The 22,520-nt window shown below is 40.5% G+C and overlaps 1 protein-coding gene across 1 annotated transcript in view; it reads left to right on the forward strand.

Moving 5' to 3' along the window:
* The window catches only part of LOC117725719 (protein unc-13 homolog C), an 85,784-nt gene that overhangs the window by 43,749 nt on the left and 19,515 nt on the right, over nt 1–22,520 (forward strand). Inside the window, exons 15-22 of the mRNA XM_034525724.1 lie at nt 77–166; nt 1,176–1,304; nt 6,289–6,422; nt 8,433–8,518; nt 18,524–18,650; nt 20,077–20,173; nt 20,999–21,142; nt 21,311–21,388. Of these exons, the coding sequence (XP_034381615.1) occupies nt 77–166; nt 1,176–1,304; nt 6,289–6,422; nt 8,433–8,518; nt 18,524–18,650; nt 20,077–20,173; nt 20,999–21,142; nt 21,311–21,388 (885 nt within the window). The remainder of the gene's footprint in view (nt 1–76; nt 167–1,175; nt 1,305–6,288; nt 6,423–8,432; nt 8,519–18,523; nt 18,651–20,076; nt 20,174–20,998; nt 21,143–21,310; nt 21,389–22,520) is intronic.

The following is a 22,520-nucleotide window of genomic DNA, read 5'->3' on the forward strand; positions in this document are numbered from 1 at the left end:
TGACGTTAAAAAAGGCTGCTTTCAACAAGATGTCTCCTCATGTTATTTCCCCCTCTCTCTCTCTTTCTTACTCTAGGATAATTTCCCTGCAGGAAACCCAGAGCGTCTCCAAGATCTCAAGTCCACTGTTGATCTTCTGACCAGCATCACCTTCTTCAGGATGAAGGTAGCGAGGAGTGGAGTACAGTTTGATAGGAGACGATGGAGTTTGGCACTCGATTTAAGCGACATTGAAGGAAACATAAGCATCGTGATACACGATGATGGAGCACAACACTATCCTTTGTATATATCATCTATAACCTTTCACCACAGCAGTGCAGTGACTGAGTGACTGAGACACCTTCAATACTGGCCAATGTCTGTGAAATCTCACAACATTCTATTAAAAACATGAAACCACATTGATTTCAGGCATGTTTCGTTCAGGTATAATCGATTCACGCTCATCATTCCTGAAAACCTGTCCCTCTCAACACCCCTGGCCATCCAAATCCAAATTTCTTATGGCTTAACCATGTTCTTGACTGCAGGCTGATGTTTGTGTATCGTGTGTTGCACGCTACAGCTAGCCGGTATGAACATGCGTCCAGCTCTGTCTTGTTTCCTCTCCCTCACTCCCACAACAGTACGTCTTGACGTGCTCCGCTATGACGAGCTCGGCTCCGCTCAGCTCTCTTTTGCCGTGAGTGGGGGAAGTAGCGCTGGTGCACTGGAGCAAAGCTAAGATGGCAGCTATAAGCAAAGGAATGAAATCTGTCACTTTAGGTTACCAATGCTTTCACTCTGTGCCAGGCCCAGGCTGCACTGCACTGTGTATACGCCCAGCTGCTCACACACAGGAGCTACAGTTTTACGCTACGATTTACTGCACATTTACAGTCTGGCCACATGCCAATTATGGTACATAATGGATGGAAGAAGGCTGCCCTTTTTCGACAAGGAATTGATATCGTGGGAGTAATACTTCATGTACATGTAATATGATATCATTAAGTTATCACTCCATGGTCCTCTACATAGAAAAATCCATTTAAGACACAGTAACTGTCATTGATTTGGGTTGCTAACATTGTATATAGTTAATGGATGATTTAATGTTGTATAAATTGCTATGAGACCTATAAGACAACAACAAACATTGTAATTATGTGCATGTGTTTGTGTGTGTGCAGGTACAAGAGCTCCAGAGTCCACCAAGAGCCAGTATGGTGGTGAAGGACTGCATGAAGGCGTGTCTGGACTCCACATACAAATACATTTTTGATAACTGTCATGAATTGTACAACCAACTTCTTGACCAGGTAAACCGCTTCCAGATCCTTTTTGACTATCCCTAATAATCAACCCTTATAGCGTATTAAAAGCAGACCTCTGCTATTGCACAGGTACCAATAGCTTCTCAGCAAATTCATAGACAGTCCAAAAAGTGAATAAGTGCCACATTTTGAGATCTCTGTATTACTCACATTAGCATCTAGCAGATGTAGTCACGCACACACTAAACAATGTGTCATTGCAACACTTGTCGAGTTCTCACTTGGATTCAGTGAGCATGTATCTTGAAACCTTCGAGTGTAGTGAAATCTACAACAAAGACATTTGTGCCAAAAAGAGGAAGGAGAGCATAAGCTGTCAGTTATGAGGTGTGGATAGTGTTAGAGTCGAATCAAAATAAGGCCTGCTGCATGGTTCTCCAGCTCCGGGCCTCTCAGCTTTGGCTGCTTGTTGATAATTCGCTCGTTGGGAAGCTAAACCCTTGACGCAAATACTTTCTTAACACACCACCAATCAGATAGTCCTTGTATTTTAGGTCTCAGTGCCCATCCCTCATCTTGAGGTACTTTTCACCTTTAAAAACATTGCCTTGTCGGTGGCTGATGCAACCTTCGTGCATCTTGCTGAAAAAAGTTGAAAATCTGAATGTGAATTCAGATTGTGATTTTAAAACTGTTGTTGCAATATATTTGATTTTTTTCAGTATGACATATGTCTGCCATCTATTCAGCTTTAGGGTTCTTGTGTTTGTTTCATTATGGTTGTTCTTGTTACAACTTCATTGGGTTGAAAGCCATAAGCCAGATAATACAAAGGTTATATTTCTAACAAGAGGATTTTTTTGTTTTATGGATAGTAAACATAGGATACTGGCAAGCAGACTATCAGAATGTATGCACATTTGTTAAGTGTTATTGTCAACGTTTATTGTAATATTTTTTTGCCTTTCTGAAACTTGATTGTGTGAGTAAACACAGTGCGAGGAAGAGCTGCTAAACTTAAAGGAAAGCAGCTGACAATATACCTGCTCTGCTGGTTTATGTAATTACATAATCTTCAAATCTACAAACTAGCAACTCAACATCTGGTAATTAGCCAGACAGATAGGCAAAACTAACCAGATAACTCATCCTTAAGGAGTCTCTATGAACAAACTACATCCATCACTGCAAATATTTGAGCTGTGAGCTACGTGATATAGCTTACTTAAATTCATGTAGAATACCTGAACATTTGTATTTATTACAAGTAGTCCATTAGTGTTAGTTATTACAATAAAATTGAATTGAGTTACGACTTCGGGACCACTGCCATTAATTTGTCAGTAACTCCAGGTAAAACATTTCCCAAATCTACTGCCAGGTTCTGGCACGCACGCCGTGCTTTCATCCCGTTTCACCTTCGTCCTATCAAAAAAATAACATCCCTTTTCAGCTTTAGTGTCCTTTGTGTTTATGTGTGCCATACTGCCTCCTCATGTAGGAACTAGCATGCCACGAGCAGCTGAAGGCATGTCTTTATATTTAGCACTCATAGACTCTTTCTATTTTCAGAAAACACGGCATCATCCAGTCCTCAGTTATAGTTAGCTTCTCCAAACACGTGAACATTTTCCATGGGCTAGTTTACTAATAATCAGCTGAATTATTGTTCCGGTTTACTTCCCAAGGAGAATGGCCTCCCCACCTCAGAAGATAATGTCCTTTGAGATAATGGGTGCAATCCGCTCAAAAGTTGAATAATAAGCGCTCTTTGTTTAAACAGCCTGAGGGGTTGTACGCAATTACCAAACCGGAGCGATAGACACTTTCCCTAATTACGTCTTCGTCCACCACAGTTTCACAATTGACAGCCTCTCCATCATTGTTTCCTCCAGAGCAGAAAGAAAAAGACATCAACTACATTGCAGAGCAAATCTCACTTATTATGTTCACATACACTAGGTCGCCTTTGACTAAGCGGATGGAGCACATCTCAGTTGTGTTCCAGTGACTGAATGCTGGAACACAAGAGCTGTCACGGGGGCCAGGCAGGCGGTGAAATGTCCAACTCCAACGAGGCATCTTGCATAACAAACAACAAAGCTTTCTGCCTCTGCTTAGGCGTAAAATGGCTGGGAGGAGGAAGGACAGGGAGAATCTGGCTTAACCGTTGGTTGGAAAAGTATGATTTTGAAAAGCAAGGTGAATGGTGGATGGAAGGACGGCAAAGAAATCATGGAAAAGGGCAAAAGGCAAATAATGGTGCACAGGCCTGAAATGCCTGATAAATGTACACGTATATGCACACATTCGTATGTAGACATATGAATAGAAGCATTCTGGTTTGGAAGAGGGACTTTGGTGATTGATGACAGGCATGCAAAAGCAGGGACTCACTATGCCTGTTTGTGAGAGTAGCGTTGTCTTCAGAGGAGCTAGAAGACGATTCTACTTGTTACTGAGCAGGCAATTCAAATTGATTTGATATCTCCCGAATGGAAATGTTCACATATTTGCCAACGATACCCACATGGTTGATTTGACTGTGTTTGACGAACACATTGTTTGTTTTTTAAGAATGTGTGCAGAACACCACCTATTTCCTCTGGGTGTTAAAATACATTGCAACAGCTTTGGTTCCTCTCACAGCTCTGTCTCTCTCTCTCTCTTGGGGATGTGATCACATTCTCCACAAACACCTTTCAATCAGATACTCTGTAATTAGTGTCACATTGTGAGAATTGATGAGGAGCAAGTGATATGCTAATGATGATTCCTCCCACACAGGTTCTGAAAGTGCTAAACAATAAACATAAACCACTAGTTGCCCTCTTGAGGAGTGATACACTGATGTGTATATTTCTGCAGGTGCAGTGTGCACCCACCGCCATTATGCAATGGAAGTAGTGAAACTACCATGTGCCTTGAGTTCATTTCCGAGTACAACTAGGAGTAAAGCCCATGGGTGTGTTGCTGACTGTAAAAAGTCAGCAAGCTACTTAATCACCTTTAACAATGTGTTGTACCTACTTGAGGTGAATACAGATGAGCAAAGGGAAACGACTCTGTGTTTTAGCAGGATGCATTCTGCATCCAATTTAATAGGGATGACACAACCTTCAGTGTCCTTCATACATGCATACAGCTATACACCCACTGACAGGTTTTGCATAGCTGAGTCACCTCCTGCAGAGATATTTGTTTAATTATATCATGCTTCCAGTTTAACAGGTATTTATCTTGTAGTAGCACATCTCCCACCAATGGCCTAGGTCTCTCATACTAGGCCAGGACTTCCTTTTTGTTAAGGGCCAAAGTGGATTGCAGGTCTGTTTTCTATAGCGTTGATCTAAACTTATACATTGCTCATATTCTTTAGTAATCTCTTGCTAACCTTCTCAATTTGTTTTCAATTTCATAATCGATGGATCAAACAAATCTGTTTCAGGTGCTTCTTGCCTTCATTTATGATGAGACTAAGCAATGTTGTATAGCATCCCGGTCATTCTTGACCAGTTCTAGCAGTGCGTACTGAAGAGGGTTTACTCCACTGGATTTGTGAACTAGAAGGTCATCATGCATCCAGCTTCAAACACAGTCTTTGATTCTGCTACATGTAAAAGCTCCCTGTTGCCTCCACATTGGACACCAGTGCATTACTCATGCTTGCTATGGAGCAAACTCTTGTGAATATGCAAATTAGAAGTTAAATGACTCTTTGATCAATATGATGCCTGGGATGGAACCTCCCATGGAACGAGGAGTAATCTGTTTTTTTATGACCACGGCACAGTCGGTGACTTAACATTTGCAGTCTCAAACCCAAATGATTGGAACGACTGACTGTCACGGAATCAGCTGTAAACCGTGTCTTCGTTTCTTGTTCCTGTGAGATTAAATTCTGTAGCTCCTGGGCTTAAACGTTCGCCTTGCATTACCAGACATTCAAAACAACAATCAACGTCACGAGACACAATTTGATTATTGTAGGAATTGATTCGATTGTAAGGATCGGATCAATGATGAATTGACTCGAGTTGCATTTCCATTTCCAAGCTCTCACTAAAGCATTTCCTCTCCGTGCTGCACAGAAGGCTTCAGGCTGTTAAATAATTCAACCTAAATTATTCAATAACCGATTGGAACATATTTCATTTTTAACACAATTTTATTCTCACCAACATACATCAAGCATATATTTTGCTTTAGCTTGGAGTTACACACACAAATGTGAGAATGTGTACTGCATCCTCTTGGGAGGGCAAGTTCCCATAGTCCACAGTCATACAGTAGATAATATTTGTCATTGTTGCTGAGCATCAGCGTGGGTGTGTTTGCATAATATCATGCCTGTGTATGATACAGATACATCCCGTCAGTATGGCTGAGTGTGTTCCAGTATGTGCTCTCAGATTTGTGTTTTCTGTGTGCGTGGCCTTGCTTGTTTTCTGTAGAACCTGTTCATGGCCGAGTGACTGACTGTGACAGTTAGGTGCTGACCGAAGATCAGTGTGGTTACACTCAGATTGAGCTGAGCAGATGGTAGAGTCAGGGAGAGGTTTCATATTTAACGCCTTTCACGAGGTACAGCCACAGAGATTTCTGCGACACACTTTGACACGCACCCACAATCTACATACGCACATTACGGAAGGTGATTATGCTTTAAAGTTGTAATCCTTAAGGTTTTATGTTCAGTGTATCTGCTTCCGATGCAGCCAAACAAGCTTGCATTGTTGTAATAAAGAGCTCAGTTGATAATCTGCCTTTACTTCTTATTAAATTCAATTTATAATAAAATGTAAGTATGTTATCGATTGTATAGTATAAAAAAAAAAGTCTTGGCGAGATAATATTAGGACATGCAAGACAGAATAAATGTGTTAAAGTCTGTTACTGTCGGTACAATTTCTCTTTGTGATCCCAGGCAATTTATTATTTTTTTGCAAAATCCCCAAATGTGAATTTTCACCTTCAACACATTCAAACGGTATTTGGACTCTCACCATCCTTATTTCGTTCTCTGTAGAGCCGGAAACAGGACATTCCCCGAGAGGAGCAGGGTCCGTCTATAAAGAACCTGGACTTCTGGCCAAAACTCATCACTCTCATGGTGTCAGTAATCGATGAGGACCGGACAGCTTACACCCCCGTCGTTAACCAGTAGGTACTTCTTTATTTTACCACCCACATGTTTTACCAAGCAATCTGATTAAATACATGTTCAACATATTAGTCGGATATTACACTATTTCTATGTAACCAAATTCCATTTAATTTCAACGGTATAAATGACCACACAAGAACACAGTGCTTGCTATAAAGCGTCACGGTGGTGTTGGGTTTATGACAACCATTTGTGACAAATGGATATAAATGTGGTTGACTGGTAAGGAGATTAAAAAAAACATTTGTTTGTTTGATATGGAACGATTGTAAAAAAAATATGAGGGAAAATGATAAACCTTCTTGCGCCTGTAAATTTGAAAAATGTATTTACTGATATAGTCGAGGCATGAATGAGCACAGTGTTGCGTAAGAAGGTTGGGAGGCAGCCAGAGAAGTCAGCAGTTTGTATGGTGAGCCATAGCATGGATGGATAAAAAGGGAACGCAGAGTTTCTAAATTATATAACCGATGAGAGATTTGTTAGTAGAAAAGAGTTATCAAGGGCTCTTTGTGGTGTTGAGGGGACTTTTGTGTTTGGGTCCTTCTGATGATTTGGTTCATAAAATCAAACAAATTACTGTGGAGCTCACTTTATAATAAATAAGATGAATCATATTTTTCTCTTTCTGCCTGGCTCATACATATCCTTTCACGCGTTCGCCTCCTCCTTTCCCTTTTCTCCTTCCTCTCGCTGATTTACGATGCTTATTAAGACTCTGTTTATGCCCTGAGCTTTCTCTCCTACACTGTCTAATGATAGATTTGCAATATTCATGCCCATTTCCTCCATAGTCCCCTGGTCAAGTTCCAGAGTGACAGCAACTCTGATGCTTTTTCACTATAAACCCAGGAGTGGACTTGTTGCCTTTAAATAATGGGAGCTGTTGCCAGAGGGAAAACTGATGACATGTAATGCTGTTGCTGTGCTGAGAACATTTATTGGAAATCTTGCTTAGCTTTTTGAGGCAATACACTGATCTACAGAATTTTTTTTATGATTGGAAACATAAAATTGGATTCTGCAGGTGTTTATAATACTGTGAAAGATAAGAAGCTTTTGAGATTAATCCCATGAATACTCATCATTCAGCCTGTAAACCACATAACATCATTTATTTCACATCAGAGTAGAAAGCATGCAGCTGCAGATGTTTGTAATTGTTTGCCATTTCTTTATTGACTGCTTCACCCACAGTGCACTTGCATGATGAAACCAAAGAATAATCGAGGTTGAGAGACAGAATCTATGATAGAGATGAAAGAGAGAGCAATTGTTTATCTGATTCTTGTTTTTTAATTTGCCTTCTAATCTCAGTGTTTGTTCCTTTGCTCCATAAAAGGATGTGCTGTAGGTTGGGGAGGGAAGAGGAAAGTGTGTGTGTGTGTGTGTGTGTGTGTGCGTGTGCGTGTGTGTGTGTGTATGTGCAGTGGTTTGTAGCCAATGTCCTGCCTGAGCAGATGATTACTGTTTAAATGGAATTCGTCAGACAAATGTGTTTTTTTGTTGGAAACAGGGCGGTCTCCACCAAAAGTAAAACATTTCCAAATAAATTGACCTTTTTCAGGCCAAGGCCTTGTCGTCTATAAATGTCCTCCTATCACTGTCGGAAAATGTGGGTGTTTTAACCACTGACAACTCGCATTCAGGCTTTGACTGAAAATCTATAGACATTCAAAATAGCAGATCACTCTCCAAATAGGTTGCATCCCCCTCTCTCTCTCTCTCTCTCTCTCTCTCTATTTCCTTACCTTTGTTGTGGTAATTTCCTCTTGCACTTTTTATAATCTCTATGCCATGTGCATGCATCTCCGTCCCTCCCCAATTCAACCAGGGTTGGCGATGACCCAGGATTATTACATTACGAGATTCCCCGCCCGTGTCTCCTTGCACGTCTGTTAAGTCTTCTGTTAGAGATTCAGGCTGGGCTAAGCCATCAGGCCACCCAGTCGAGCGTGTCATTGTACGGAAATGAGTCTGATTGGAATCCGTTTCAATTCCATCAGGTTTCCACAGGAGCTGAATGCGGGCAAGATCAGCGCTGAGATCATGTGGAGCCTCTTTGCCCTAGATATGAAGTATGCAATGGAAGGTGAGTAATGCTGCTGATCAGACAAGTATCTCTTGCTTGAGGGCATGCTTGTAAGTGGAAGGGGGTGAATGAGATCTGAGAATAAAGCACAACTTCCAGAGTAGTCCCTATGAGTAGCTCCTAGTTAACTATTCACTAATTAGCAGTTGTTTCTAATTGGTTCCTGTCGCTTTCCTGTGTAACTACTCAGGAATAAGTGTGACGTGTTACTGTGCTGTACCTCTGTGCTGTTTATTGGCTGATGTGACTGTTATTTATCGGCGGTGTCTGGCTGTGGTCAGCTGGACTGCCTATCTAGATTACAATCTCCTGATTTCACTCTATTGATCATTATAGAGGAACTGGAACTTCTTTTAATCAAGATAAACTATTGATTAATGGTATAATCCAAATCAGAAGAGACACTCAGGTTAGTGTACTACTGTGTGTGTGTGTGTGTGTGTGTGTGTGTGTGAGTGTGTTAAACTATATTACACATTATATTACATTGCAACTGGACACTTAGTGTATAAGAAGAATTGCCTATAGTGTTCAGGATAAAGATATACATTTTTTAAAATTTGAAATGAGTGATTTACAATCTGTAATCTAGCATGAGCCAAAATAATCAATCAATTTCTTCCACTATCGCTAATTACTCAAGAGTGTTTTTTTTTAATAATATATTTCACATTTAGGATTCTTGTCATCTTCAGTAGTCTTTTTTCCCAAAGACAGCAGAGACTCCCAGTGATCAAGCAATAACTCTCAGATCTGCTCTTCTGGCAAGAAGATGGATATGTGCGATTTTAACGTGGGTTTTGACTTCAACCCCCACCTGCTCAATATCTCACATTCAGCTTGAGCTTTATTACACAGAAATCATGCAATATGACATTAATATGCAGCACACACCATGCTCGTGTTTTCAGAAGTCCTCTCCCTTTTGTGATAAATTCAAACCAACGTCAGACTTTATCTGGACAGAATGCATGTTTCATGTTTTGTATTTTTTTTTTGGGGGGGGGGGAGCAGACAACATTACCATTCCCAGCAACAATTTGGAAATCAGTACATTGGAAATGTGTTGCACCTCATATTAGAGATACTCGGTGCTTTTAACAGCTTCGGCCACACTATTACATTTATGTTGATGCAGGTGTTGTTTCATACATATCATAGCTTGAATCCAAGTGGAACCTGTAAACTAGAAAGTTGCAGAGGTCATGGTATTTAATGATGACAGAGAAGGTAGTGAAGAAGCTGTAAGAGAAGCATTGGATCTGATTGAGGTCAAGGATTGAAAATGCTCTTAAGATTCTGCGTAAGAGAAAGGCAGAGATGCACCAAAAGAGCTTATTGGTGATTTATCCTCATATACAGTCCCTGCTGCTTTCTCCGCGCTAAGTCGTCTTGGGTTGCTATGGTAACCAGGTGCTACTGCGATCTGCAGTGCGTTGATATACCCACACAAAGGACACATATAGATTCTGCACATAATTTTATATATGAGGGGGTTTTAGGCTGTGTTTTGGATACAGGATGTGTAGTGACTGTATGCATATGAAGGTGCCTGTGCGTCAGATTTAAAGAGACACAGCGTCATTGGTGTGTGGCACATATGGATATGTATTTCTGTGGTGCGGTTTGGATTATGGAAACTGAGATTTACATAAAATCACTAATCCTGATTCCTTTTTACACTTCCACATGGAACATTCATCATATTATTGTACAGTGTACTTTGATACCTTGGTGGTGTATTATCTACCAAATCTTGTCAAAATCCAATCCCACAGAATTCTGTAAAATTTAGGGTAGAGGCTTTAATCTGTTGTTTTAAGTTTCATGATGAATACAATACAATACATTCCTACGCTGTTGTAACACACAAAGTCGGAGTTTGGACATGTGTTAGTCCTGTGCGTTGCCATGGCCACACATGATTATTAGTGCCACTGGCCCCACTGGCTAGCTAATGGCCGCCGCACCTCACTGCACTCATACGGTGGTCAGCTCTTATAACAATGTCCAGATCAGTGCGGTCTCCTCTCGGTACACACAGAGCACTCTGTCAGCACCGTTGCCATTGTTTGCACTGTTTGTGGTTCAGCTGTCTCCATGTTGAGAGCTGTTTGGAGGCAATATATGTGCTCTGAATTCCATATTACATACAGGAGATTAGCTTGTATTGAGTCTACTTTATTTGAGGTGGTTCGGGCATCTAGTAAGGATGCCTCCTGGACGCCTCCCATTAGAGGTTTTCCGGGCACGTCCAACTGGTAGGAGGCCCCGGGGAAGACCGAGGACACGCTGGAGGGATTATATCTCCCGGCTGGCCTTGGAACGCCTCGGGATCCCCCAGAATGAGCTGGAAAGTGTTGCGGGTGAGAGGGAAGCCTGGGTCGGCCTGGTGAACCTGCTGCCACCGCGACCCGACCCCGGATAAGCGGGTGATAATGGATGGATGGATGGATGAGTCTACTTTAATGTTAAAGGATATTAAATGCTTTTTGAGATGTACAGAAGAGAAGAAACATTCAGCATTGGCGACATTATTGTATTCAGTAAATAAATATCAGGAAACTTTGTCAGCAGCAGGAAGATACACATTGCGTTTACTTTGCTTAGGTCAAATGTCAATGTAAAATGTATTTCTTTAGATAATCAACACAAATTGCCATAACAACCTCTGTGGACACTGCTTATTAGTTTCAGGGGAAAAGGATGAATACTAATTGTAAGTAAAGAGTTACTAAACCTGAACAAAAAACAGAACTACACGTTTATTATTTTCACATGATTACAAGACTTCTGCTAAACAGCCCATTTTCATGGTTTTGCAATAACTATTTAGACCACCTCTTTACACTTTTATGAACGATAACATACACATTTAAGTAGATCAATAAAGAGATAGAGAGAGTCACCCAGAGCAAGTGTTACTGTCGGTGTGTATGTGTGCGTATCTGAGTCAGGGCAGCTGGACATGTGACCACCTAAGGTGTCATTGAGTGCTGTCACAGCAGGTTTGGGTACGGTGTGTGTGTGTGTGCGTGTGTGTGTGTGTCTGATTGTCCTGAGGGTGTCCGTGTTACAAAAGGAGCCAAGAATCATGGACGCACTCAGTCACATATACCCTCTTTCTCGCTCCTTGAGCCTGAACCCTCTTCCCTTGCTGTGCCTCCTCTTGCATCATCTTGTCAGTACATCACTGCCTGCCCACAGCGACACGTGCCAGGAGGAGGACATGACTGTCATGTTCCTCAAAGGGGCACTTTGTATGAGTTATTGCTCATTTCTTGTTGGTCCTACTGGCTGGCAGAGTCCTAGGTTTGGTTTGGTGGCGTCAGGTTGATAGTTAAACGGAGAGTTTGACAGCTCATAAACCACATAACGATGTAGACTGTGTAATACTGTATAGATTATAAAACCACGCAAAAAAAACAATGTTGGCAGTTGCAACTTTAAATGCAGAGCCCACTTTAAATTGCTGATTCGGTGTACCGAATACCATCGGTATATGAGTATAGTTTTTGTTGTAGCTATGATATAGATATATGATACATTGACATTCATATCTGACTATCCTGTCCACTAACCATTATAGAGTGCCTCACAATACATTGCTGCTGTGTAACGAGCGTGGCTATATATCAGTTGTACAAATGGATGTATGACTGGTGTTCATGTATTATTGAAAACATTTTACTGTTGAGAATGCACCTCATCGATAGATGGTCCTGTGAAAAATGTCTGCTTGTGGTAATTTACTATAGTAAAAAAAGGAATGTAGTACATGCTTTTTTGTGATTGTGTTTTTACTGTAAATCAGTAACACTGTAGACCTCAGACACTTTCAAATTGCTACTGCACTGGGTGGCAACAAAGTACAGTTAATTAATTCTGTATCGGTAATTATTAACGTTGACACGCAGAGTAATACAAGTTGCAAATGTGTATGCAAATGTTACCCATATGAAGTCTCAGGGAGTTTTAAATGAAAAGTAAATTGTTCTTCATATTGGCCGGATCAGGGACACATGTATCAGGCACAAGTGTGTCTGCGTTAAAGCCCTCGAAAACCAAAAAGATGTGTCTACAGAAAATATGAAAATGAACATGCTTGGTTGTACTGTAAAGAAATCAGTGAAACCACACAGGATTTAATTACTGTCACAACGGCACACTGGTTTCAACAGGGATCAGTCACAAAACAATCATCCGGTTGCACATTCACGGCCAGAAATTGTTAGTGGAACAGCGGCAGTTGATTGATTAGGTCATCTGTGATTCAATGTTTCAATGCTGTCGTGTAAAAAAAAAGTGCAGAGGAAGTTTTCTTTATTTCCTGGTTTGAAGTTTCTCTCAGTGCCTTCGTTTTTAAATAGTACACTGTATATGTATGCAAGCTCATACATGTATAAGCAATTGCATTATGCACATACTTTATTTGTGTATGTACTGTGGTAAGAGTAGGTATACCAAGCCTTTCTCATTCAGACTAATAGAAGTAACTGAGAATGATCTGCTTACCTAAGAAGGCACATATAAGTGACTGGTAAGGCATCCTAAAGGAGGCGGGCCAAAATGTCCTGCTTCGATGGTCCGTGTTTTTCCACGTTGTGTCTGTGTAGCTGTGCAAGTGTTCAGTTAGGCATGCAAGTAAGAAAGAATGAATGAATGAGGAGTATTTGTACGTTTGTGTGAGTGAGCGAGTGAGCGAGTGAGTGTGTGTAGGTGTGTGTGTGTGTGTGTGTGTGTGTGTGTGTGTGTGTGTGTGTGTGTGTGTGTGTGAATTACTTAATGAAGTCTGATGCATCCTCTGCTTCCTGCTCGGAGGCCAGAGCTGGTTCAGAAGTGGATTCTGCTAATTTTAGCATCTCTGTGTGAATCTCTGAATGTGTGAGAGGGAGAGAGAGGGGAGACAAACAGAGAGTGAATAAAATAAGAAACCAAGTAAAGGAGGAGGATCCGAGAGAGTGAATGAATAAGGCTATAGCCAAAATCAATTATTTGTTCTATTCTTTAATCTTTATTTTCTTCATGAGAAACACTCAAACGGGTACTCTACGGAAGCCCTGAGAGGCAAGGTGATTATTATGTTGGCCAAAATGCTTTGGAGATACAGGAGATACAACGGGGACGGGGGGAGATCACAGTTATACTTAATATAATGTAGAACACGTAGTGCTAGCTCTGGACTTCTGTGATAAAGTTCTACAGTACACCCTGTACATCCACTGTATAATGTCCGTGGTCCCTGGAGCAGGTCATTAAAGATCTAATGCTCCAGCAGTCCGTTTACTCATCTTCAGCCTGTTGGAACAGGTTTACTCAATAGAATATGTTAATTGAATTACCTCTCCAAGGGGAGTTTTGATCCTACAGAAAGACATTGTTTATGGAGTTATTGAGTTTCTAATGCATCTTTGCCATTTTCAGCATTACACTTCACATTATATTATGATCTTTCTGTGCCTCAGCTAACAGCAAATGGCTCTTTTTTTTGACATGTTAAGTGATTTCCCAAATGTGTTTTTGCTGTGGACCTTCGTATTAAAATATTACACCACAGAGGTGATCCATCAGACTAAAGTAAAGTGGGCTCTTACATTATTAAGTCATAGGTTTGCCTGTGTCCTAATGCATTACATGATTGAGTCACATCAACAGGCGTTAGGGTCTCTGTGGGCTCCGGTGTTATAGCAGAGCTGTGTCAGCCGGACCCTGTGATACATCTTAAAGGGTACTTTGACATAACTGTGTCAGAAGCTAAGGTGAAGGAATTAGGTCACAGGGAGAACCATACTGGCCTCAGCTGCCATTCTGGTCCTCTAGCCTTTTGTCTTTAATGATCCTGTCCAACCACACGTTCCTATAGATATATTCACTGAATAGCAATTAGACTATAAAAATTCTTTGGAGACCCGCTGGAGTTCATCATAATATCCACGGCTTTTAAATCAATGAGGCGGAGAGTGGGTGAGTCTCCTGTGAGTTTGTCTGTCCCTGTGGGCTGATTCCGATGAGATGACATCCTCACCAGGGACCTTGAGCCTACTCCTCCCTCAGGACCGCCCACACTGTTTATCACCAGCAGGGCACAAAGGCACATTCACACATACTCTGCACAGATACGCAACATGCATATTGTAACACACACAGATATGAGGATGCTATTTTAAGTGCCTAATTGCAATGCTATATGATTTAAGCACACTTGACACTTTTGTTTATATATGTTTATATACATCAGCAGGTGAAATAAAAAATAAATAGGATGGGTACGGAGATAAATCATTATCTTGTCAGCCAGTCACATTATCTATTAAATAGCTGTAGTGATCATAATGGCCCAAAATAAAAATGTCTCACTAAATGAAACAGATGCATACGTAGAAGAAGTGGAGAGTGGACAGGTGTGAATGGATGGCGCCACCAACCATTTGCATGATTACATGAACAGAAAATCAACCATTATAATGCAGTTTGCATTTTGCAATTACAGTCATAATTATTCTGTATCACATCATAAAGCTGTTGACAATCCAACCTGTTGTAAAGATGGCGATGAGGCACACAGCTGTTGCAGCCGGTAAATTAGTGAGAGACAAAGGGTGGTGAGGGGTTAAGTGTTGTGGAGAGAAGAGTGATTTTTAATGGAAACCTTTAGCTCATTTGAATTTTGTTTTAATATAATTCCCATCATGGTATACATGAATGATAAATTGATCACATTCAACTGCCTGTAATAAACGTTTTGAGGAAGCTTTGACCGTCTTTCAAAACACAAGGAATGTCTCTCGCCTCCCAACATTTTTATGTGGAAGTCTTACCTGAAAACCCATACCAAAACCATTTACAATAAAAAAGCAGATGTAGTATCTTCCGTATGTTTTATTGCAGTATTATTAAAACACTGCCCCCTGCGGCCTCATTTCCCTCAGATTCTCTCCACTATTCAAACAATCACATTGGGCCCATTGAATAGAAAATTACATAATTGTTCTTTCATTCAGATTGTGCAAAGAAGCGCATTATGTCTCTCTCTGCCTCCATTTCCTAGAGAGAGGATATGAGCTTTATGACTCCTTAAGTGAAGAGTTCGGGAAGACTGAAGCTTTTAAAGAACATGACACATGTTTAACCTCTGGCATACATTTACATGTATGTCCTCATACCACATATTTTGAAGCTTAAAATAAAAATAAATTAGCAGTATTGAAGTTTCTCAGAATATGTAACCTATTATCTTTTGTGATCCTGGGTAACATTCCCACTTGTAGATATGAAACAAAGGCATACAATAGGCAGAGTTTGACTTATGGAACATTCATGATCTTTTAAAGGATGTCCATTTCTGCTGAGTCTGAGCGTCTTCTAAAGCCACTGCCACAACAATAGGGAGTTATCACTGGAACATACACAAGCAGAAAAACAAGACTTGAGACTTCTCCAACTCATTTCATGCTGTTTGTATTTTTCCAGTTCCAGTAAATTAATCTCCCTTCATAGACTTTATATATAGTTCAATGGTTAATGCCAACTCTTGTCTTAACTCTGATGCATTGAAAAACGTCTCGTCAAGCACTGCTGTCAAATTGTCATGTGGGGCAGTGGAAACATTGATTATGTACAGTTATATGCTATGGCTGTTTGAGAGGATGTAATGTAGACACACACATTCTGCAAACACACACATATCCTGTACCGAGCTAGCAGCACCAAACAAAACACTGGCTGAGCTCTACTGTGCTGAAAGAGAGGGTGACAAACTGTGATTGTGTGTGTGCATGTGTGTCCATCCTGTTTGTGTATAAGCTGCCTTGCAGTGCCAGCTCAGATATTAAAGTGGCACAGCCAGAGTGGATACCTCAGCTCAGGTATTACATGTCCTCCGCAGCAGAATAACTGCAGGCCGTCTCTAGTAAAACAATCTCGACTCAATATTCTCAATGTTTAAGCCACCTGCTCCTTCGGTGACAAAGACTGACTCGGTGAATCCAGGTGAAACCTTAAATCCCATGGCAATTTCAGCCATCAAAACCACTTCGGCCTTGAAGGTTAGGTGTTGATGAAAGAAGTGATCCTCGACATTTCCCAGTGTTTGGCTCCAAAAAGAAAATAACCCCGAGGTGCCGTTATCGTTATGGCGTTTCATATCAGCCTTTGGCAGGCCATTGCAACACTTTAAACAGTCCCCTCGTGTGGCTCCTGGGATTTGTTAGATTATAATTATAATTTAAAATCTCTACGTGCAAGTTGAACAAATTCCACCTCAAACATGTTATGTATAAGTGGATCAAATGACTTGAATAGGCTGCTGCTCAAAAAATAAAAAAAACATTCCTCATATCATGGGATATTTCAAGATGTTACTAGTGACGCATTTAGCTAAGACCACTTACCCGTACTCTGATTTTCAGCTATTCAAGGCTCTATTTCTGACTACCTATGTGGTAGGACATGGTGGCTATGGCAACGATGCATCTTTTCTTACACAGTGTCTTCAACAAATTGTCTTCTATGAATTTTAAGATGATCCTTATTCTAAAGTTACACCAAACCACACACATATAGCACACACTGATATATATATATTGGGTGGAGCATTCAGAATCGTGTCCATTCTGAGGAGTAAATATTGCATTGTGCATTTCTACACATTATCCACAGGTAGATATGTTAATTGCACATATGTAAATATTTTCCTGCAAGCTTAGAGAGGAGTGTTGGCTGGTAAGCCGATGCACTATTCATCAAAGTAAGCACAAAGGTTCTTATCAGGCTTAAGACACGCCAGCCAGGGTGCAATGCGTGGATTTAAACACGTCTTTGATGTTGTGTGAATGTATGAATCTTGTATATGCAAAAGGATGTGTGATTATGTGTGTCTGTATTTCCACCTCACCATGTAGAAGAACCTGCTGGAAAATGAAGACGAAATCTATCAAAATCCACAAACCAGCTTCTCTAGACTTGTATCCAGGTATAGCCAGATTGTGTCTCAGTACAGCTGAGATGGCTTAGAGTTCACACCTGGCTAATCCAAAATGTCTCAAATGGGTCTCAAATATTGATTAGATGTAGCTTAACCACAACCCAGATTGTTAGCAGTGGAAAACTCACACAGCTGCTGAACCAAAAATAGATCCCTACACTGTGCCACAGAGAAAGGGAGTGTATGGATATTTGCATACTGAATTAAAAAGTAGAAAAGAAGTGAAACAAAACAATAAAGTGTTACAGAGAGCAGCTGATAGGGAAAGAGAGGCCGTTCTAAGCATGTGAACCAACCACCCAGGCCATTTTAGCCATAGTGGCATATCAGCATAGCTCAGTGAATAGCAATGCTGGTCGGTCAATCCAGACAAAAATATCCCAATATTGGGTGTATTGCCAGGAAATGTTGTACTGAGAAAAAAATTAAAATGTTCTCAGTTGTAATGTGTTGAGTGCTAGTTAGCAAATGTTTGCATACTTACACAAAGTTTCCTCTCTCTGTTTCTTCTCCTCCTTCCTTATGTCGGTGTCTCATCTGCACCAATGTGTAGCACAGAATAGTTTTCTTCTATATTTTTTTTTCTCATCCAATTTTATTGGTTTCTTTTCCCACATCTCATGTTCATATCCTGGGCCATCACCATCCCTCTCTTCTCCAGGGGATCCCATGGATATTTTTAATTATTCTGGAACGTCTACATTTTGCTGAACTAAATGACTCGTCTAAATCATTTTAGATTAATTTTGTTTGCAGTCATTCAGGTGCTTCCTTTCCCTTGAAAGAAGCTGGATACAAAATCACAAGCTTGTTTTTTTTTTCTTAGATGGATAGATAGATAGATGGATAGATGGATGGATAGATAATGTAATAATCCCGCTGATCACATTAAACCTGTTTACTATATTATACACTGACAATGCTTCATGGTCAATCCAGAGTGTGAGACTGTAGAATCAAGACTCCAGTGGATGTACTCTATATGCTAACGTATGCTTCTTATGTTTCAATCAACATTACAGAGCATGACAAGCACCGCCTATGCAAAAGTACTGAATACATGAATCTTCACTTCAAAGTCAAATGGTTCCATAATGAGTATGTCCGTGACCTGCCGGCCTTCAAGAATGTTCCACCTGAGTATTCTCTGTAAGTATCCTCTTTTTTCACCTTCATATAGCATATACACATATATAACTTGCCAATCAATTAAACAGACTTACAGACTTAGTGAGGTGAGGTTTTGCAGTAACGACTGAAAGGTGCAGTGGAGTAGTAACGTTACAAAGCAGAGAGAGAACAACTAGATGCTACATCCTCACCCTTGACTTAGAGAAGAAAAGCACATTGCTATCCTCAGATGAGTGACAACTGTGTTCTTCTTATTTCCTGTAACCAGTATAGTATTGGAATTAGCAAACAACTAAATTGGCAAACAACTAAACTATATATATCTATAGATATAGATATATATCTATATATATATATATAATTATACATAATTGATTAATATATATAAAATATATATAATATAATTGAGACAAAAAGGCGGGTCCCAAGATTGATCTCTTTTACAGCCTGAAAAAAACATTTCTCTTGACCAAAACTGTATCATTATGCATTTCATTTCAAATACTTTTGAAAATATTTTATTTGTATTCCATTACCACATAAACCACAAGGATACACATTATTTAACAGTCAGTAATGTAAGTGAATGAGACTATCAATCATAGTAGTTCAGATCAAGACTGAATCTGTCAATGTTCATATAATCTGTGCCGGCAGACGATCATGACCTATTTTGGATGAGGAGAAAAAATGTATTACCTAAAAGCATGTTCTTCTTCACCCATAACTCTGTGTTCCATTGTGCATGCATAATTGTGTGCAACAAAGCAGGGATAGCTGCAATGTAAACACGTGTAATGCAAGCAGGGAACGCAATGCCCTCCTCCATCCTGCCAGTTCGTCAGACTAATGACTCCCCCTCCCCCTCTCCAGTCACTCAGACACCATCAGGATTGATTCTTCCAGAGTTATATACATCACACACACACACACACACATACACACATTCTCTTTTCTTCTGTCTGTCGCTCTTTTCTTTCTTTGTCACCACACCCACCTTATTTATTGTCTGTCCCTCCTGTAGCAGATGCCCTTAGCCAGAGATCAAAGCGGTTTTGGGGGGACATCCGTTGCTCTGAGGACAAGCTCAGGCATCATATGACACAAGTAAATGGCAAAGAGAAACAGACAGAACAGCAATATTATTCCACTTACAGATGTACAGTACGTCCTCATCCACCCCGGCCCGTCCTCTGCCGTCCTCTGTCTGAGCCTCGCAGTCTAATCTGTCCACAAACTCAAACCTGATATCAATGCCTGCATGGATTTCAGCCATGGCCTTTTTGTATTTAACACAACAATCTCCCTTCAATTTCTCCTAATTTTCTTTTTAAATAAATCAAGAGCCTTTGAAATGTTCTCATATACCAAACCCTGACTCTTCTGGTGCTTCTGAAAGAAGAGATTCCCACTATGACTATAGGAAAATGTCTCTTTTTTTTAGGTGGTTCGAGCCATTTGTAATTCAGTGGCTTGATGAGAACGAAGACGTTTCCATGGATTTCCTCAATGGAGCACTGGGAAGGGACAAGAAAGATGGAGTGAGTAAAGCATTGAATTATTTCTCAATATAGAACTTTATATTTAACCCACCAAACCACTTAAGACTGTTACTTATTCAGAAGGAAAGCTTGCTGAGACTGAATGTCTTGCGGAGGAGGGTGTGGGGGATAAAAGAAATGTTGCAGTAAAAAAACACTCCTCGCCCAGAGGCATCATGCCTGATAAAAAAAGGAAGCAAAACAAGATTTTCAGGGCAGTAAAAGGCGTATGAGGAGAGAAAATGTGCCCAAGCTTCACAAAACAAGTTTGGCACATAAAGCATTGCCACATATTGATGTATCTTCTAGCTAAATATGAACATGAAAGCATTGCACAGCACTATATATTTATGATTTACGCGTTTGATTTGTGTGACCCAGAATGTCCACTAAACAAAGTTCAAACCGTGATTCATCTTTACTTTAAGTGAACATGACTGTTATCTCAATCAGGATTAATGCAGAAATCCATACGTGTCAAAGATATAACTCTGTAGAGTTTCAGAGAGTTTAAGTGTTATATGTTCAGTTGTTACTGGGTATTCATGTATACAGGGTTAACAGTACACCTTCTAGTTAGTAAGTTGGCAGTAAGTGGTATAGATTGCTCTGTGAGTAACGTAATTATTAAGTAATTGGCACGTTAGTCTATGTTCTCATTAGTGTGCCTTAATAATGTCTCACAATTCGGAGGTGCTTAAATGTTTTCAGATCTGAGATCCTACATCTGTCCCCCCATTGATCTCTCACTCTCTCTACCCCGATGTTGATCTCTCGCTCTCTCTACCCCGATGTTGCTCTCTCCCCCTCGCTATCCTGCAACAGTTCCAGCAAACCTCGGAGCACGCCCTCTTTTCATGTTCGGTGGTGGACGTGTTCACTCAACTAAACCAGAGTTTTGAGATCATCAAGAAGCTGGAGTGTCCAAACCCACAGGCTCTGGCTCACTTCATGTGCCGTTTTGCAAAGGTCAGGCTCTCTGGAACCCGCTCCTGTGTCAAGAGTTTGCCATTTAGTTGAGGAGAGACTGTGGTATATTTATTCAGTTTAATATTATCGTGTTATTAGGTTGCAATGAGTTCCAGAAATTAAATAATAGATCAGCAAACAACATGTGGTCTCTTTCCCTCCCTACAGACTATCAATAAAGTTCTTCTGCAGTATGCTGTAATCATATCCAAGGACTTTCCTTTGTATTTGAGTAAGGAGAACGTGGTGAGTACTAAGTCAAAGTCTGCTGGTGTTAATAATACCAACGGTTACATTGATTGTTTTGGGTTGAAATGCAAATATGGTTATTCAGATGATGGTGTTTCCATGCCGGTCTCTAACAGCGTTGTCCGTGAGCAGCCCAGTCGGTTTACCCTGAACGCTGCCCTGCCTTTTGTAATGCGCTTCATGAATGGTCTCTAGGTCTCCTGTCTCTCTCTGTTTTAACTCCCAATCTGTCCTGTCTAACAAAACATCTGCCAAAGTGTAAACAAAAGGACGACCACAAATTAATTAATCTCACAGTCCATAGCTGATGGGCAAAAGTCATTTGTATTTTCTGTGCCCTTTGTCCATTGTTTAATGTGATGGACGACTAAATGCACTGTGTTCTGAGTGACCTAATTATCCTTGCAGGTCTCTGAGGTTGAAATGAGAGATAACACACAGGATGCTAGCGGAGGAGGCAGATGCTTCTTTCCAGAGTTGACAGGCTCATTACAATTGTTCCACAGAAAGCTTTAAAATCTCCCTCCCCGAGACAGGGCTGAACTGACAGATGATGGAAAGAAGGAAATAAGAGGCAGATGGAGTTGTACAGTTGCGGGATTACATCAAATTAAATCTCTAATTTGTTAGACTGTCACGTATATAGTACATGACCCACATTTTAGCCATTTTCTACCAAGAACTTACTGTGTGTCGGTCTTTCACACATACATTAAAGGAGTGCAGTTATTGCACTATTTAAGATGAAGATCTAGAGCAGCGATCGTACAGCCTTAATTATTGCGACCGCTGCAACAAAGGCCATAGTTTTTAAACGTTTGCCTTTAAATATTTTCAAAATCCTCTAGTATACATATGTAGTATACATATATTTGAAATACAAAAGCACAAATTAGACATTGGGGAGAGGCGGGGCACACCCTGGGCAGGAGTTTGGCAGTAAATCACAAGACTGACACATAAAGTTTCACACTTAAATTCACACCTACCAGAAATGTAATGTTTCCTGTTAACCTAACCTTCATGTTTTTGGACTGTGGGAGGAAATCTGAGCACCGGGAGAACATTAAAACTATACAGAAAGACACAGGGAGAACATTAAAACTATACAGAAAGACACAGGGAGAAC

The sequence above is a fragment of the Cyclopterus lumpus genome, chromosome 3, assembly GCF_009769545.1.
Source record: "Cyclopterus lumpus isolate fCycLum1 chromosome 3, fCycLum1.pri, whole genome shotgun sequence".
Lineage (NCBI taxonomy): Eukaryota > Metazoa > Chordata > Actinopteri > Perciformes > Cyclopteridae > Cyclopterus > Cyclopterus lumpus.